Genomic DNA, 19,308 nt, shown 5'->3' with positions numbered 1-19,308 from the left:
TTTCAAAGATGAACTCGAAAGTCAAGGAGAACAAAGGTAATATGGATGGTTCAGCATGATACTCATTTTGCACCATGTAAAAGAAAAGAAAATAAATAAATAAATAAAAGGAAAACACAAGCTGTTGAGTTGAGAATAGTATTAGTTCTTTATTTTTGCCTTTCTGTACTTCTTTCAGATTAGTTATGTAGAGGTAAAATTACTGCCTAGGATGAATGGGGCTGTAAAATCATAGAATCATTCATGCGGAAGGTACAGTTCGAGCTCCTGCTCAAAGCAAGAGTAACATTGAACTCAGACAATGTTGCGTAGGGTTCTGTCAAGTTGAATCTCGATTATTTCTTTTTCGTAATTAAGAAAAAGCAGTTGTCAAACTTCATTCTTGTACTGGAGATATCAAGATCCATTAAAAATTCAATTAAACTTTTTTTAGAAATTAATCTTTGAGACTGTTTCTTCACTGATGCTTGAGTTCTATGAAATATGAAAAGCATGTAAAGCAGCATAAAAGGATGATTTTATAACTGAACATTTTTGGTTCTAGAGCCTTGATGAATATGAAGATGATGAAGCAGGGCAGAAGGAGAGAAAGAAGGAGGATGCTATCACCCAACAGAATACGATACAAAATGAGAGTTCAAGTGCAGATTCCACTGGATCGTACTTAATACAGGTGAGATCCTAACACTTCAGTTTGGTATTTTACTCAGTTTTTAAACTCATGTTTGAAAGTTTTTTGTCTGACTTTAAAAAAATAATAATTATTTATTGTGCTCTGCTTTCACTTTCTCATTAAGTATTCCAAAAGTTGTCACTTTCCACTAGTGGTATTATTACATAACGTATTGGCTCTATTCCCATTTATTCATCCATATAGCCTATTCTTCTTGATCAGCAAGCTAAATTTCTGTTTACCAGGCTGTCTGCATTAATCGTATCCTACAGAGTTTCAAGTTTGTTGCCTCCACATTCAAACAGGCATTAGTTCTTCTTTGCTGACGGAGCATAGCAGGGATGTCTTGTCATTGATGATACAAAAGAATGTCCCAGTCTTTGTGTCTGGCAACGACCCAGGCTGGCACATGTACAGAACAGATGGAATATTAGAAAGTTGAAGCTGCTAAGACTTAATCAGTTTATTACTGATGCTGTCAACTTGCTTTTCACTAGAAAGCTTTTATAAATTGCCCAAATTTAACAGAATTTGTCAGCAGTATTATTTCAGCTTTGACTTAGTTTCCCTTTGATGCTGCTCTAGCGGTTGAGCCTTGTTCTCTTCTTAAATGTTGAGTTTATATTGAAGATCTAAGAACTCAGTCAATTCTAGTTGACTTTGGCTAATAATTATTATAATTCTACCTATTAGGTGAAATAAATGCATTTCTTTAGCTGAAGACATGTTCGCTACTTGTCCATTCCACTGAAAGTTGAAAATAATTACTGTAACATTTATACGGGGAGCAAGAAAGCCGATACTGGCTTTGTGTCTGAGGGAGAAATGTATTGCTGAAGAATATTCTCTTGTGTCTAGTTTTTCACCTGATCTTTCATCTTTATTTTAGTGTTGTCAGACATCTCTTTTCTCTTTATTTTGAGGAAAAATACAGTTTTTGATTACAGATTTGAGTACTTAACTGGCTGAATTTGAAGCCCTTGATACAAAACACAGAGATAAGAGATTTGTTTAAGGGTAGAGTATTTTTTCCCGAAGCAGAATTTATTTTGGCTGAAATAAACCTAGGTATTTTTGTTTATTTATTTAAAGTGTTAGAAATATGGAAAGTGATGGGTCTGGCAGCTTTATAAACATTGAAAAAAATATCACAATCAGAACTGTCAGTTAACTTTAACAAATGCAAGTGTGGAAAGCCTCACTTGGCCAGGTGAATCAACACTAAATCCACTCCCAAATACAGAACAAGTGTGTTCTGACTTCCTTGCTTTGTTTCTCTCCTATTTTTAAGGCTACAACTCTTAGCCTGTGGGTCACTGTGCTGTGGAGTGTTCACTGATATGTATGGGGGGGGGATGCAGGCTGATGTAGTGCTAAGGACAAGCAGCAATTGCAGCTGGAAACTGGCAGTCTGGCAATTAACTCAGGCCTATCTCATGTTTAGCAGAGATGGCAGAAGAAAAAGTAGTGCCGTAGTATTTGATAACAATGGCTTTCTTGATAGCTGGGCAGAAATGTTCTTAAATTCAGGGTGAACATCTCAGTTGAAGGTATTAATATAATAAGAATAAGGATAACTTGCATCAATCAATATACAAGGGTTGGCTGAAAAAATGATGTCCACGGAAGATATTAAGATATTTATTAAAGTCACTTAGAAGACTCACTGGATTCTACAGGGTGTAAAAATACAACTGATCTGTTAATACTCAAATCCAGTATATGTATACAAGGTCTTATCTTTTTACATCAAATAATCAGGTTATGCTGATACCACTGACAACTGCTTTCTGGAATTCCATTATTTGGAGAATATTTTTGGAGACTAGCTGCACAGATATGTGCCCTTTTTGGTGCAAAACTTCTTAAGAAAAATTAAAATTGTTTCTTAGTCATGATAGAAGTGATACTTGAGTGCAATACCAAGTTGTAATGTTTGTAAGGTGAAATAATACAAAAAATGGTAATAATACAAGAAGGATGGTGATAGATATGCAAAAGGTTACCTGTAGGAAAAACTCGCCAATATGGATGCCTTCAGTCTGGCTGGAAAATGCTGAGGCTGGCTATCTGATCTCCACAAAGGAGCAATCTCCAAGAGATGCTGCCTTAGTGGTGGTCAGCCCTTAAATGAAGTCTAGGAGAGGTGGAGTCAAGCTCCATCTCTTCGGGAGCACAGCTAAGTTACCCTCACCTGTGCTCCCACAGCTGACTGACACTAGCCTCAGCTGATTAATCAGAGGTTCAGGCTGTGATTACCAGTTTCCCATACAAATGTCTGTATTATAGAATGGTTTAGGTTGGAAGGGACCTTAAAGATCATTTAGTTCCAACCCCCCACCAGATCAGGCTGTCCAAGGCCCCATCCAGCCTGGCCCTGTTACACCTCCAGGGATGGGGCATCCATAACCTTTCTGGGCAGCCTTGTGCCAGGACCTGACCACTGAGTAGAAAATGACTAGCCTAAATCTCATCTCTTTTAGTTTTAAGCCATTCCACCTTGTCGTATCACTATCAGACCATGTAAAAAGTTGTTTCTCCTTCTGCTTGTATGCTCCTTTCATGTACTGGAAAGCTGCAGTGAGGTGCCTCCAGAGCATTCTCTTCTCCAAGCTAAACAAGCCCGACTCCCACAGCTCAAGTATAACTTGTGGTGTTTGTGGAATACTGGAGAGAAAACTGGGCAAGGCTGAGAAGATTAATCCAAAGTCAACAGAAAGACTTGCTGTGGTAGAGAGGCTTGGATATATGTACACATATATGTGCACACATGTATGTAAATGCACACAGGCATATATATGTGTGTGTGTCTTCATTTATTACAAAGAAAGAAGAGCGAGGGTTGATGATGGTTGTATTGACGTAGGGTTGAGATACAATAAATCTTTCTCAGGAAGAAAAATGAGATTAAAAAGTGTCCCTAAGGCAAATAAAGCTCACCTTAAAATTAAATATTATTTTTTTCACACTGTGGGCAATTTATCACCATATGAAACAGAGTGTAGATTTTCTGATTCCTTAAAACCTTCCAGTCTGTTGTGGCTGTGGGATTTTTGTTTTTGTTTTGGTTTGGGGTGGGTTGTTGGTTGGGTTTTTTTCTTGTTTTTGTGGGATTTCTTAGTCAGTGTGGTTGTTTGTTTTTGTGGAAATGATGCCATTATCATGCAAAACTGTCATTCTTAACATAGGAAGTAGTTTGAAATCCTATATTTCATATTAGCTTCCTTTCAGCTCATGTTTTATTTTGGGCGTTCTAGTGTATGTGAATGCTAGCTGTTGTGCTGAGCAATTCTGTGAACACACCACAAAAAATATCATCTGCTCTGAACAGTTTGACATTTAAGTATGGGATGTGGGGATAGTTCAGAAAATATGCATTGGAAAAAGTGCCAAGAAACAATAATGTATTTAAGATCTCCAGAATTATGTTTTTATTTTGGCATTGGGATGGGGTGTATTGTATTCTAGATACATGTTTTTCTCCCTAGTGATGACAAAAGGAGTCTGACTAGATCAGCTGTAGACATCTAAAATTACATGGGCTGAATCATTTTCTCTCTCTGACAGACTTGGACCGGGCATATCAGAAGGTTTTGATTCTAAAAGAACTATAAGTAGGTATGAAATCAGAGATAGGGTGAGATACCAGATTGTGCCTGTAAGCATGAAAAGGGTATACTTCATGTCCCTCTGTGGGGGTTAGCCTTTGGGAAATAAATACTGTGAAAGACAATGATTTGCAAAAATCAGAATGTTTTTAACATATCTTACTGTAAAATGGGAATGCTGATCTTTCTTCTGGCACGCAGAAGCACAAGTTGTCTAATTAATTTCTTAATTCCTAGTTAAGGAACAGCAGCTGTCATTTGCTTCAGATGAGACCCAGCACGTGGTGGTTTTCTGAAGCAGCTGTGCACGCCAGTGTTACAGCACTGTAAATGTTTAATAGAGGCACCTCACAAGCTATGCTGAAAGGAGTAAATAGAATTAAGTTAGGGAATAAAAGTCTCTGGTGACTTAGCTGTGTGAGAAGTGATGAGGAATGCAGGGAACAGAACTATTACATGCATCTCCATTAGGAAACAGAGCTGGAAATCTGCTTGGCACAAGTGTCCCCTGAGTTTCCTTCTTGAATCTTATGCCAAGAATATGCTGCCAAATACGTTTCTTAACTCATATCGCAGTTAATACCTGTCTATTTTGCACTTGCTGGCTTTTGCGCAACAGTGTAATGTCATGCAGCATCATCCTGTAATTACTGTTATCTGAAGTATACAGTGATGGTGTTTCTATCTATTCAGATACAAGCAGCTTTTCAGTGATGTTTTCCATCAGAGTTTCATGTCATTCTTACAAAGGAAGACATGCATTTAAAAGCCATCATTCGCCTTTTTAAAGTCTATTCTTGTGATATTGCTTTCTGTCTATTGAGACTACTCAGCTGTGCAAGGGGGAATGCCCAAATGTATTAACACATACTTCTTTATGCTGTATTTGTTCAGATGTTAGGCCAAGTACTATTTTACATGATAATTTAATCATAGTATTGCTTAAAAAAATAAAAAGAGCAAATAGGACATGTTTAAAATACAGGACATATGTAAATTGAGAGGAGCTGGTTTTGAGTAAATTACATTGCATATCGTTCTGCAAAATCAGACTGGTATTTGACAGTTGGATTACCAGATAATGTTGGAGTTTCTATTTGCAAATTAACAGCATGATCCCTCATGGAGGTGGTGCAAAGCCAGTCATTAGTTTCTGCAGAGCACTTAGGCACTAATAGTGGATGCTATAGAAAGATCCATTAGGAAATTTCATTGTATTTTGAAAATGTTTCCATAAAATGGATTAAAAAATCATTGAAGTCCAATGTTTAAGTATCGAAGGGTCTGTGGTTTTAAGGTAAGTGACATCAGGTGCAGGGAGTTCGCTGCACTGCATGGTTCCTGACATGAACCAGGTGCTTCCCATGTTTAACGAAGATGCTTGGCATGATTTGGGAAATCTGTTTTATTCCTGTGATCTTTATAAGGGAAATATGAACTCAGGAATTCCACCTTTCTGTGATCATGCATCATCAGTTAATCATGCCAGTTGTAGTACAGGCACATATCCAGAGCTGTTGGAATATGCCAACTTCAAAAAATAAGTCAGAGAATGGCCAATTCTTGAATATTTAGCACATGCAGAGCACTGAGCAGTACTCACAGAAAGCTGCTGTTTGTGTTCCATGGAAGAATACATGGAAAAATATGACAAGGCACGGTATCATAAGAGGCAGTGTCATGGAGCGTGTAGCTGTAAGGATTTGAATGAAAGCTGCCTGAGTTACCAGCATTCTGGCATTTCTGAACTGGTTGACATTGCAGTCTTAATATTTTTCTTCTATTGCTTTTTATCTGTGATATGGGAGATAGTAGGAAAAAAACCCTCAAAAAGGCATTCTAACCATAAATTATTCTACAGTTTCTCTGAGTTTAGGAGTAATAATGTTGTGCAGTGGTCTTGGCTGGTATAATTGAAGTCCCTGAACAATATTGAAGTCCTTAAGCAAAAATGAAGTTACATTTTAATTAAATTGTCTGATTGTTGGGTGTTTTTTTTAACGGAAGCTCCATTTAAAAACAGTGAAATCCTTAGCAGGATGGACTGCATCACAGTGACTGCTGTACCAGCTACAGGCTTCTCTGCTAAAATCTTCCTCCTGTCCTTTCCTGCAAGCACATTTTGTGTGGGGGGCTGATCCACAGCAGTTCAGTAAATGCTGTCTTCCCAGAGGATCTGCATGCTCTCAGCAGATCTGGTTCAACTGCATTGCTTGTGTGCTCTCTGACGCAGCTGCTTGCAACAAACATTTTAGACATCTGTGCTCAGTAATGTTTAATTTCATGAAGGAGTTGTTTAAACTTAAAATCCTGTTTCAGGAATGTGTTTCATGCCTGGTAAATAGAGTCTGTGTTTTATAATTGAGTACATGTTTCGATGTGCCCATGCACCTGCACAAGAGTGCATTGTAAGACCTGCATGAAAACAGCATGAGGAATCAATCAAGCCTAAGGTCAGGCAAGGCAGAGTGGGGCTCCTTGTTCCTGCTTCAGGTTGTCCCTGCGAGCAGCTCCAGGCACATCAGCACAGCTTGTGGGACAGCACTGCTTAATCACAATATCACAAAATTATTTGGGTTGGAAGAAACCTTAAAGCCCAACCAGTTCCAACCACCTGTCTTGGATAGGGAAACCTCCCATTGAATCAGGCTGCCTGGAGCCTCATCCAGCCTGGCCTAGAATGCTTCCAGAGATGGGGCATCCACAGGTTCCTCAGGCAGCGTGTTCCAGTGCCTCATCACCCGCTGGGTAAAGAATTTCCTTGTAACATCTAATATAAATCTCCTCTCCTTTAGTTTAAAACCGTTCCTCCTTGTCCCGTCACTACCAGACCATGTAAAAATTCAATCCATCTCCTGTCCTTCTGGCCACAGTGAGGCCTCCCAGGAGTCTTCTCAAGGCTGAACAAGCACAGCGCTCTCAGCCTTTCTTCATAGGACGGGTGCTCCAGCCCTCTTTAGTCCTTTGGCAGATGGAATGGGAAGCAAAGTGTGTGCAATATGGTTACTTTATTGTAGCTTATGTTACACTTGTTGCCATTCCCTCCACTACCTTTTTTTTGCTTTGTTTACTTTTTTTCCTCTTACCTGTTGCTGCCATGTACTCAACTTCTAGGAGCAGGGCTTTTTTCATTGTTGCTCTGTTTGTTTCTTACACTTCTGACTTCATGAAGTTGTGTTCCAAAATTGCATAAGCTCGTGTTGTGCCAGTTCAGAGCCTTTATACACTGACGGAAGCAATTCCTGCCTAATGTTTGGAGCTGTCAGCAGGGGCCTCCTGTCAAGGAATTCATTTTTCTGCCACGTGCTTTCTTTTTTGGATTGGCATCGCTTTTAACTCAGATAATTGAATGTTTATTTGGAAAATGTTATTCCCAGAAGAGTTGGTATGGAGATTCTGTTCGGCTGTTGAAAATGGTCGTGCCTAAATGGGTATTTCCTCCTAATCTTCTTTTAGGACTTCTTGAATAAAAATGGTCATCACACAGTATGCTCTCCAGCTGAGGCCTCTGTGGGAAGAAGAGTCCTCTGCTAAATATAGACTTACTGAGAAGTGCAGGACTTCCTACCATATCTGCTTGTGGAAATAAATGGCCCAGCATGACTGATGGCAAAAGCGCCTGTAAGATAAAGACTCATATAATCTTTTGAGCTGGAAGGGTCCCTCGTCACCTTTGTTCTCTGTTTTGTGTGCCCAACTGCTTCTCCTGAGCTCTTTGGAGTTGAACTCTGCATGGGTATAGACATGGAGAAAAAAGATTAAAGAAAAAAACTCCGTTCATGCATTTTAGTATGTAAAATTTCCTTATTTAGAAGCTGTTTTCTTCTTGATGGCTCTTGACATGCCCAGTAGTTAACTGATTACCTGCAGGTGTCTCTTTTAATTTTTTCCCTTAATGCCCTTGGTACTTTGCCGGTGGTAAGAACTGAGGGTACTCACCTCCCATTACACATCTGATTGGATGCACTAGACATTCTTGCAGCATTTCTCAGTGGCCTCCTGGCTCTGTGCAAGTAAAGAGATGACTCAGAACTCTTTCAGCTTCATGACAACAATCCCTATTACTCGCACCTAGGTGTTCCAGCATGTTAGTTCTTGTTTGAAGTCTCTTTTAGTTATGTAGTAATTAAAAGTAATAGTTACGGGTGTAAAATTAATTAAATAAATAAAATACAATCATTTTAGTGTAAATTCCTATCCAGAAGTGAGGAAATTTAACTTTTCCCTGACTTAAATTGTTTTTTTCCAAGCAGTTTCTTTCTCCCCACTCCTTGTTCAGGTACACTGTACCTGAAGTAATCTCTTCTCTTTGGATCTTGTTCCATATTACTCCATGCATGTATCAATATATGTATGTATAATACATACACATATGTATACTACAGATATATACACATGTATGTGTATGGAAAAGATTATATATATGCATAAAGGAAATGTATGCAAGTAAAGATGCTTGAAGGCTGATGTTCTACTATTATACTCTATTTACATATCGAACTTAGCTTTATATTTTCTTTCAAAGGTTCATTCCTAAAGAAAGCATTATCCTTGTATAGATCTATAATGTCAGTATCTTTCCACTTTTATAAATAACAGCCTAAATAATAGAATCATAGAACTGCTTAGACTGGAAGGAGGAACCTTAAAACACAATCAACTGTTTTGGGCAAGGCTGCCCCCCACCAGCTCAGGCTTCCCATGGCCCCATCCAGCCTGGCTGTGAGCTCCTCCAGCTTCTTTGGGCAGCTGTGCCATGGCCTCACCACCCTCTGAAAGCAGAATTTCATCCTCACATCAAATCAGTCAGACAATATTTAAGAAATATGTGGGTAAAATTTTATTAACTTTATTTTTTTCTATTCAGCATAGATAAAAAAAATAATGTATTCCTCTTCTTCTCTCTGACATTTTTGTTAGGTCTCTATCAGCTGCCTCACAGGGAAGAGACTGTTCATTATTGCTGACCTGGGATTAAGTTCCTGGGTGCTTCATGATCAAAACTGAATTTTCATTTCCAGAATACAGAAACGTCCTTGTCCTGCTCATAGATTCATTAAACTTGTGGCATGTTTTTAAAAGATAATTTGAGTGTAAATAAAAGAAAGCTCTTCTGAACTGTATTGGGTCCCATTTTACAGTACAAATCAAAGGAAGATTAAAATGCGATGTCAGGCTACATAAGAATAGCAGGTTAACTTTTATTTCCACTTGATCCTACCAGGTTCCTGTTTCAGTTTATTCTGTAGATGATTAATAAGAGATGATAACATCACACTTTCTTAACAGTTCTAGAAATAAAAGCTCGTTTTTAGAATGGCTGCTTATAAAAAAGGTTTACTGGGTGTGTAAGGATTGTATAAGGTCATCCAAACCAGGAAGAAATATAATGCAGTGAATGTAAGCAATAGATGTAAACTCTTGGCAGCTAGGAGAATAATGGGAGGGGAGGAAGCCTGGGCTGTTGTTGGATGTATAATCTTCTGTCCAAGCAGAGATCTGGAAGTCACACAGCAACGGGGGTGCAAGTAGCTTAGTAACGTAACTTGCTACTTTAAGAAGCTTGGAAGCACGTTAGGATGCTTCTAAAAGGAATGGTTTCAGTGGGAAAAAATGAATGGTGATGATTTTTCCTCTGAGAGGTGAATTGGTAGCTGTGTTCTGTGGAAAAGTTCTAGAAATTCTGAAATTGTTTAGACTCAGGAATGGAAGGTAAATGGTACCTTCATGACTCATCAGCAGTCAGATGGTATCTCACTCCTGATATCTGAATGAAACTTAGGCTGCACTGCAGCAAATGTGCAACTGTTGTTTCAGTGGCGATGGTACTGTACAACTGAACCTATAGAGAAAAGAGATGGAGTTAAGATGTGATTCCAGTAGGTTCATAAAGATTTGAAGTAACTTGATAGATCAGGTGAAGATAGAATCCACTTGTTCCTTGGTACATAAAGAAGCCCCAGAGCTCAGTAGCAGACCTGCCTTCTCCAAGCAATGTAGTTGATCTACCTGCATCTGGGGGAACATACAGGGTTCTTGTTTGGATTGCACATCAAAACCTAAATTGTTTTGATGGTTTGTTTTCAGTCAAAATGTTACCTTGCATGTTGCAGGAATATCATTACATGGTCATAACTTGAGTTAGCACCAGTGTTAAACAAGTTCTAATCAATCAAATTCTAATACACTGTACATATTGCGCATACTGGGGTTTATACCAGCATACCCCAGCAGTCTGTTTTAATCGAGGCAATTATCTTTGATTGTGAAACTTTCAAGTAGGGGTTTCCAGTGAAGAATTTTCATACTCTGGTTGACTCCAGAGCTTGTAAGTCTTTTGAAGTAATGTTTGTTAATGCATTTTTAGCTAACAGATTTGGTTTAACCTCTGGAAATCTTTATCAGACACTTGTAAACACAGAGAACTCTATTTATTTAAGCCTTGATGACCAGCTTTCTTATGCCCTCTGCACTGTCCGCCTGAAATGCCAAGATGAACCAGGAAGGGAATTAGCAGAGTTACTTACATCCTAGTTGAACAGAAATTCAATCGGCAGTAAGAGGTATATTCATAGGAAGTACAGTTGTTGTGTATTTTTAACTTTTTCTTCATTGTTATTCTTAACTATAAAAGTAATAAAACCTACTGTAGAAGGATCTGTTACAAAGAATTTTTAAGTTTTAGCAGCTGCCATTTGTGGCAAATGAGAGTATTTGCTGTGAACTTTGTTCCTAAGCATGTATTTTCCTACCTCTCTTTTTCCTGAAGGGCTGGCAGATCTGAATAGTACTGGCAAGCTTTTAGATGCCTTTCATTGAGGTGCATGCACAAGTCTATGTATTTAAGTTGCTTAACAGCCTATATTTGCACTTACTATATGAAAATGTCTCAGGAAATTTGTGCATATAAGATGTATCCATTGCATCCTTTTGGTATCTAGTGTAGGGTGCAGGCACCCAAAGTCCAGGGATATCTTTGTACAAGGAAATGTTCTTCTCTACAGTGTAGCATGATGTGCAAACTTTCCCTTTGTTTTTGAATTTTCCCTTTTCTAGTGTGTTCACTGGGGAGTATGGCCATGACCTTGAGGCTTCAGCATCTTCTTAGAAAAGAAGCTGTTTCAAAATAAGTAGAACATGGCTGAATCTCCCCTAGCACAACTTGAGGCCATTCCCTCAAATAACTATTGCTAGTTATTTGGGAAAAGAGGCTGATCCCTACCTCACCACAACCTCCCTTCGGGTAGTTAAAGAGAGCGATAAGGTCACCCCTGAGCCGCCTCTTCTTTGGACTAAACAATCCCTGCTCCCTCAGCCTCTCCAGACCCCTCACCAGCTTCATTGCCCTTCTCCGAATGTGCTCTGGGGCCTCAATGTCATTCTTGTAGTGAGGAGAACTTGACCCAGCACTGCAGCTGTGGTCCCACTAGGGCTGAATAGGGAGAGGGGAAGGATCACCTGCCTCATTCTGCTGGCAGTACTCTTCCTGCTTCTTGATGCAGCTCAGGATTCTGTTGCTCTTGCTTCAAGGGCTCACTGCTATTTATGTTCCACTTGGTGCCCACCAGGACCCCCAGACTATTTTCTGCAAAGCTGCTGTCCGGCGCATCGGGCACATCTTGATGCTTGAGTTTATTCCTCCCCAGGTGCGGTTTGCATTTTCCTTTTTGGAACACCATGAGATTTCTGTTAGTCCATTTCTCCAGCCTGCCAATGTCCTTCTGCATGGCAGCATAGCCTGCCCTTATAGAGGCAAAATTAAAGGCACTGTTGCTTTGTGTATGTAAATGGCAGCTTTTCAGATGCTATTATCAATCATAAGTTATCCTTGTTAAAACAGCAATTTTGCACCACTTTATGGAATTCTTTAAATAATTCCCGTGTTTTTTAACAGCTTTGTTCTGGCTTATAGGAGGGAAAGTGTGGCATATGTTGCAGAAGTTGAAAATGTTTTACAAATTGAAATGGACTTTAAGATTAAGTTTTGTTTCTGTAAAACATATTATTTACCAACTTTATTTTCTCTCATAAAGAAAGTCTCATTGTCCTCGTTCTTAGCTAGTTTATTTTTGCTTACAAAAGCATCATGACACTGACTGTTAAAGGCAGTGTAATGATTCATAGAATGTTTGGAGTGGAAGAAAAAGTCTCCTGCATCTTGTTTTGAAATCTCATTTCTACATTTCTCTGTAATTAGTGTCATAAACAGAGAGAATTTCATGTTCTGCTGTTATTTTTGGTTTTTTTCCACTAAAGGCAATTGTTCAGTTCCTTAACTACTTAAATATTATTTTCTGCCTTTTTACCTAACATTTACTGATGCTGGGGGGAGTTCTGTGTATGACTAATAAAATAATTGGTTCACATCCTTCTTACAACATCCTAAAAAATGTTTGTGGATTTACTGTCTAATCTGAGCTATCTTTTAACCAGCTGAAACATGTCTTATTTTTTCTTTGTGATCAGGCAGTTACTGAAACTACAAGTGTAGTGTTATGCTGAAAATAAATTGCTTCAGCTTTTCTATTCCTTATTTGTACATTTGAGGGCACAAAACATCTGTGTCAGGACTTTTGGCCTACCTTTTTTAACAGCAAATGCCAAGAGAATACCACTTCAGTGAATCTGAGGTGAGCCAGGTTGCAGCACCTGGGTTAGCATGACGAAGGGTGTACCTGTAGATAGTCACCATCACACAGCTGGTAATGCAGTAACTTGATTTGGGTCTCAACCCGTCACTACTTGCCTGTTTCCATTTTCTTTCTGTTCAGGACAGCAGTGGTTCCAGGAGAATCAGAGCACTTTTCCTCTGTTACTTCCAGATGAAAAAATTAACAAATAGCTGATTAACAGGTATCAAAATGCACAAATGTTTTCTAATAGTAGTTATAGTTACAATGTACACTGTTACAGTAATATTTGAGACACTGTAGGGCATGGCGAGTGCATCACATTTTAAAAAATAACCAGAGATTGTCATTAAGGCTTCAGAGCTGGTGTTGAAAAGCCATAATACAGTGACAGTAATACTAATATTCTGTCTGTCCTGACAGCAGAACAGTGCAAAACTGAGTTGTACAGGAGCTGGTTCAGGCTTGGGCCTTCTCTTAACTGCAGGGTTCATTTTCTTTTGGGTGATGAAGTGTTACCAAAATACAAAAAATAAAATGTTATTGATGAGTTTTTACCTTCTGTTTCTTTCAGGACTCCTCCAGGATGGTTTCAAGCAGATATAAAAGGTATGAAATCTTTGTACTCAACACAGTTATTCACATACATAGTTGTCCCAGAAATAGGCTTTGACCACCAAGTCAAATGTGAGCTACTGATGAGTTCTTGCCACTAAGGGTGCTAATGGTGTTCTGAGCTGCATTAGGGAGAGTATTGCCATCAGGTCAGGGGAGGTAATCCTAACTATCTGTTCAGCATTGGTGAGGCCATACTACTAAAGAGCTCATTGAAGGATCACCAAGATGATTGAGACTAGAGTAACCTCGTTATTACAGAACTGCTCTGCCTATGGAAGAGTTATATTGAGCATGTCTCACTAATGTCTATAAATACATGAAGACCACAGAAAGGTTGGAGCCAGACTCTCTTCAGTGGTGCCCAGTGCTAGGACAAAACTCAGTGGGCACAAGCAGGAGCCCACGAGGTTCCCTCTGATCACTGGGAAGCTCTTCTGTGCTGTGTGGCTGACAGAGCACTGGCACAAATTACCTCAGAGAGGCTGTGGTTCTTCTGCTTGTGTATCTTCAAAAGCTGCCTGGGTATGGTCCTGGACACCCTGCTTTAGGTGTCCCTGCATGAGCAGATGTTGGAGCAGATGGACCCAGTGGGCCCTGCCTACGTGAATCCTATTGTGAAAGCTAATGAAATATGTTTTTTGAAAGCATAGGCCATTGTACTACTGCTGCAGATATGTAGCCTGATTTGGGGTAAGGACTGGAGTGATGGACCAAACTTACAAAACCCTTCCTGGTATATCACTATTTAAAAACAAACAAACAAACTCAGGTAATATTTTATTGGGTCTTACTAGTGCTGAGCAGTGTTCCAAGTCAGTATTTGCATATTTTAGTCTATGCATAACCTAGGAGCCAGCAGTTTAACAGTTGAGTTATGAATCTGAAGTTTAATACAGGTAATTTTGTTGCTTTCCGCAGTACCACTGAAGGTACTTATATTTAGGTTACTGGATTTTGGTAAACATGGCAAAATGGTGCTTTTCATTGCTCTAGGTTTTTGGTTTTTTTAAAATCACTTTGTTATAGCAGAATGGGTGGACTTACTTTCACAGCAGTTTTGTTCATACTTAGGTTTTCAAAGTGTACCAAGAGAGCAACAAGTTATAACTTCTGGACAACCACTCTGAGATCCCATTTGAAGCTATTCCTTGCACTGCTGTAACCACAGGTGGTCAGTACTTCCTGGACAAGGAAGAGAGAGGCTGTGCTAGCAGACTTTACAGGCAACTGACAGCAAAAGTTGAAACACAGTATTTTCTTGTATTTTCCTTGCTCTGTTATAGACCCCCATGGGAAGAATATATTATTTGTCAGAAATTTTCCAGTTGTTTTCCCCCATCTTTATTGCACATACTCTCTTGCTTTCTCCATCTTTTCCAGTTGTTCCTCACCAGAACTGATATCTCAGCATTTTTGTTCACTTTACTCATTTCCATTACCTGGCCCAGCTAGACAAAGACAGCCTTTCCCCTCTCTCCCTTTTTCCTGTTTAAGGGAAAGGTGCTAGACTTCTCTTTGTCTCCATCTTCTGGCCTCTAATCTTGGATTGCTGATACCATCTCAGACCTCCAGTATGTTCCTTTTCCCTTCCCTTGTAGCTGTTTTCAAGTCTACTGAAATATTCATCCTCCTGGATCTAAAAAGACAAGAGAAGTATCAGCAGCAGAGAAGGAAGGGTGTGTGCTGGTCTGTTCTGTTGGAGTTCCTGGTCTCATCGTTTGTTCTAGGGCTCAAGGAAGTGCACACATTTTACTACCTATTTAATCAGGCATACTGAGTACTTTGCCTTGTATGGATGCAGTGATACGTGGTGAAACATTTATATGGTATTCCTGAGAAACCCATTTCACTGAGTGCCCCTTGATGGGGAGACATGTTTACAAATGAAGTCTGCTGGCTGCTCTGTTATTCTACTTATGTTCTGGCTGACTTGGACAAACTGAGCCTGTCTCCTTATACAATAAAGTAAATAAACGCTTGGGATGAGAATCTTAATCTGTAACTGTAGTCAGTCTACTGAGTTTGCTTTAAAATCTTCTACACTCCCACCCTGGAAATTTGTATTTGGGTTCCTTTGTAGTTGTATGAGTTAACCACAGAAAATATTTTCAGAATGAAGTGGTGGTTCTGTTGTGATTTGGAATGGTACTGTAGGATGTATTCAAAAACAGGACCTGTATCTTCAGCATTGTGCTTACACGAAGGCCACAGGACACGTTCCTAAACATATTTGGGAGTTGTGACCAGTCAGCTGTGCTGATCATCAGCTACATGTGATTTAAACAACCAGGTGTCCTTTTCTGGCCCATATCTATTTCCTCATCTTTAGTTTTTCCCGAAGCTTTTCTTGACATGAAGTGCTTCATCTTGACCATTCCACCTACTATTACTATAGCTGAGTATACCACACTTAAAGGTTTCGTGTGTTGTTCTTTTAAACCAGGAGGAACATTGCCATTATTAAGCATGGTTTTCCAAGTCAGTTCTGATGATATCAGGTCAAGGGAGGTGACTCTGTCCCTCTGTTCTGTACTGCTGAGACCTCACCTGGAGCACTGCGTCCAGATATGGAGTGCTCAGTACAGGATAAACATGGACCTGTTAGAGCACAAAAACAATTAAAGGGATGGGGTCTTCTACTTTGTAAGTGGTGAGGCACTGGCACAGGTTGCCCATAGAGGTGATGGATGCCCCATTCTTGGAGGCAATGAAGGCCAGGCTGGACCATGCTCTGAGCAACCTGGTCTACCTGTACATGTCTCTGTTTATTAAAGGGGATTTAAAGGTCCCTTCCAACTCTTAAGATTCTATGAATGACAAAACATATTCTGTTTCTTGAATTAAGTGCAATCTACACGTAAGCATGAATTATGTTTCTCTTGTATTATGTGAATGACTAAGTTTGCAAGTAACAGCAAAGCAGGGTGTGTATGTGGACATCGGATTTTTTTGAGAAATACAGAGGGCTTGTCTTAATGGCTTATTTTAAAGACATATCTTAAATTAAAACTGAGACTTTGCAGGGTAGGGTTAGAAAGTAATTCATAAATTTTGTATGGTTCATGCAGATCAGGCTGGATCAGTTTACAGAAAGAGATTAAAATCTCTTAGCGGTTCAGGGGTGTGTTCCCCTTATAAGTTAGTTTATTAGTGGAAATGAGTACAATATGGTGTGGCTTTATTGCTATCAGGGAGATGTCAGAGGGTTTTTCTCCTTGCTTGGGGCTGCACTGCACACTGACATGGAATCCGGTAGGTGCAGACCCTGCCTTCTGATGCCTACAGATTGCGTTGTGCTCTGGTTCAGCATTCCTGCAAGAGCAGGAAAATAGTTGAATTGTAAGAGATCACGCATTCCTACATGGACATGCAGTGAAAGAGACGTTAAAGCCCTGCTGAGATTCTCTTGTTCAGTGTTTTTTTGATTACTAAAAAAAAACTGAAACTACACTGAAAACATAGTAACTCTATCAGTTTACAGCTTGATCTCATTAATTGAGTAAGAACGCAGCTGCAACATGTTCTCCTAACAGTGTGCCCAGACTTGCCTACTTGCCTGTACCTGGGATCAATATGGCTGGGCCTGTCCAGCTCAGGGTGCTCACTGAGCTGTCTCACCCAGCCTGCCACATGCGGTGCAGCAACCAGCTCTTAAGAAGGCTGGGGAAGGGGAGGGCGGTCACTTGAGGTGCTTTTCTTTGCTATGACAGCTGTCTTTTTTTTTGCTCAGATTGATGTTATAAAGCAGCTGAAGCATTTTGGGTTTGTTTCTACAGAAGCTTAGGATGGCGTGAGTTGATTGTGCCGGAGTTCCTCCCTGTCCCTGGTGCCTCAGGCAGCCACTGTAGGTCACGGTCAGGACTTTGCTGCTCTGTCATCTCTGGCCAGGGCCAGGGAGGTGGCTGGGAGCTGCAGCGGTAGGGGCCAGGCCTGCTCTTCTCTAGCTCAGCTCTGACAGGTGCCGACATGGCCCCATAGACCTGAGTAGCAGCAGTCCAAGGTAGCCCATTTAGAAACATTGTCTGCCTCTCATTCTTCCAAAGAAGCTGTTAGCAGCTGGCTGGATTCCAAAGTGACACAATTAATCACAGATTTCCAAATTAAGTGCAGCTACAAGGTGCTGGAAATCAAAATAAATGTGTTATAGTTGAAATCAATCACATTTGGTTTTGACTAGGTGATACTAATTGGATGAAATTGCCATTTGGATGGTGCTTAAGGAAAATATTCGAACAACCAAGAGACACTGGAAGGAACAAGACTTATTCCACCTTTCTGCAATAATGCTGTTAAAGCTGACCCTGTCTGAATAGCAGGTTGTATTTTCTTTTAAAGGAAATGAGTAGGTTGTCATTCTAAAACAGGGCTATTATTTCATATAAGACCTGTCAGAAACTGTGGTGTGGGTTAATTTCTTTGCTGTTTTGTTATAACAAGCAAAATTACAAACTTCATTTCTGTTACTTCCCTTGTATTAGGTTAAGCAAGGAAATAAGCAAGGAAATTTTTTAGTGTGATTTGGGGAAAATACAGAACATGTCTTAATTTCTAGTATTAATGAAGCCTTTCTTATCTAGTTATTATTTCTCTTAGCTTTCCTTTAGGAGCACCTTCCAAGAGCAGTCGGTGGAGATATTCCACTGTTGTCAAAAGGGGTCATTTCTGAGTGACAAAAAATGGAGTCTTTTTTCACTTGGTCAGTTCTTCTGACATTAACTGCATGACACAACACATCTTTCAAATGGCGAAATAATCTAGAATTTATAGAGTTAAGCTAAAATATTTCTCTTATGTTGTGTTGCAACATGCGTATCCGGTCCTAGAAATGCTTTCAAAAAAATCTTCTAGATGGAGAATAAACAGTTCTAAATATGGTAATAACATTAAGCTACAAAATTCCTTACAATTGTGTCAGTGTGCCTTGGAAACTTCACACGTACCGGGGCAGAGCAGTATTTGTATCCACGAGAAGACATTCTTTTGCCAGATATGCCTGCTTTTGATTTGCACTGAATCCATCTAGATTTGCACATTGTCAGCAGGGGTTTTCTAGAATTATGAAATGCAAAACTGTTAAACAAAAATATTAATCATCTGATTCCTGTGTTTTAAAGGAGATGTTGTAAGGATATTTGAGGTGCTTTTATTCTTTCCGTGAACTAAAAATGCTAATCAGTTAAGAATCCATTGCTGTGCTTTTAAGAAATACATACATGATCTGAAGCAGAAATCACCTTTTAGTCTGTCTATCACTTCAAATGATAAATAGGCTATAAAATACATGCATTTTTAATCGGAGGAACTTTACTCCAAATATTTTGTGCTTTTTTTCCCCCATGGTGTTTGTAACCTGCTGTACTTGGTCTGGCTGGAATGCAGCTGACTTTCTCCATAGCAGTCAGTATCCCACTGTGTTTCTCCTGTGAATGAAGATTGAGAGAATTGGGCTTGTTCAGAAAAATGTGCTCTGGGGAGACCTTATTGCAATATTTTGATATATAAAGGGAGAAATACTTTTTAGCCTTTGCCTTTACTAGACAGGATAAAGGGCAACCATCTTAAACTGAAAGAGGATAGATTTAGATTGGATATAAAGAAGGGATTTTCTGCTCTGAAGGCAGTAAGGCACTGGCAAGGGCTGCCCAGAGAAGCTATGTGTGCTCCATGCCTACAGGTCTTCAAGGCTGGGCTGGGTGGGACTTTGGGTAACCCTATCTATCCCTAGATGTCCCTTCCACCAGATGGTTTTTGGTCCCTTCCAGTCCAAACCAGTAATTGC

General features: G+C 39.6%; 1 protein-coding gene across 1 annotated transcript in view; it reads left to right on the top strand.

Annotated features, from left to right (window-relative positions):
• Positions 1-19,308, top strand: part of PAWR (pro-apoptotic WT1 regulator) — a 66,141-nt gene that overhangs the window by 35,266 nt on the left and 11,567 nt on the right. The window contains exons 2-3 of the mRNA XM_015857174.2: positions 545-673; positions 13,486-13,520. Coding sequence (XP_015712660.1) covers positions 545-673; positions 13,486-13,520 — 164 coding nt within the window. The remainder of the gene's footprint in view (positions 1-544; positions 674-13,485; positions 13,521-19,308) is intronic.

The sequence above is a fragment of the Coturnix japonica genome, chromosome 1 (assembly GCF_001577835.2).
Source record: "Coturnix japonica isolate 7356 chromosome 1, Coturnix japonica 2.1, whole genome shotgun sequence".
Taxonomy (NCBI): domain Eukaryota; kingdom Metazoa; phylum Chordata; class Aves; order Galliformes; family Phasianidae; genus Coturnix; species Coturnix japonica.
The sequence above is the reverse complement of the archived record's forward strand: the minus strand, read 5'-3'. Positions and strand labels throughout refer to the sequence as shown.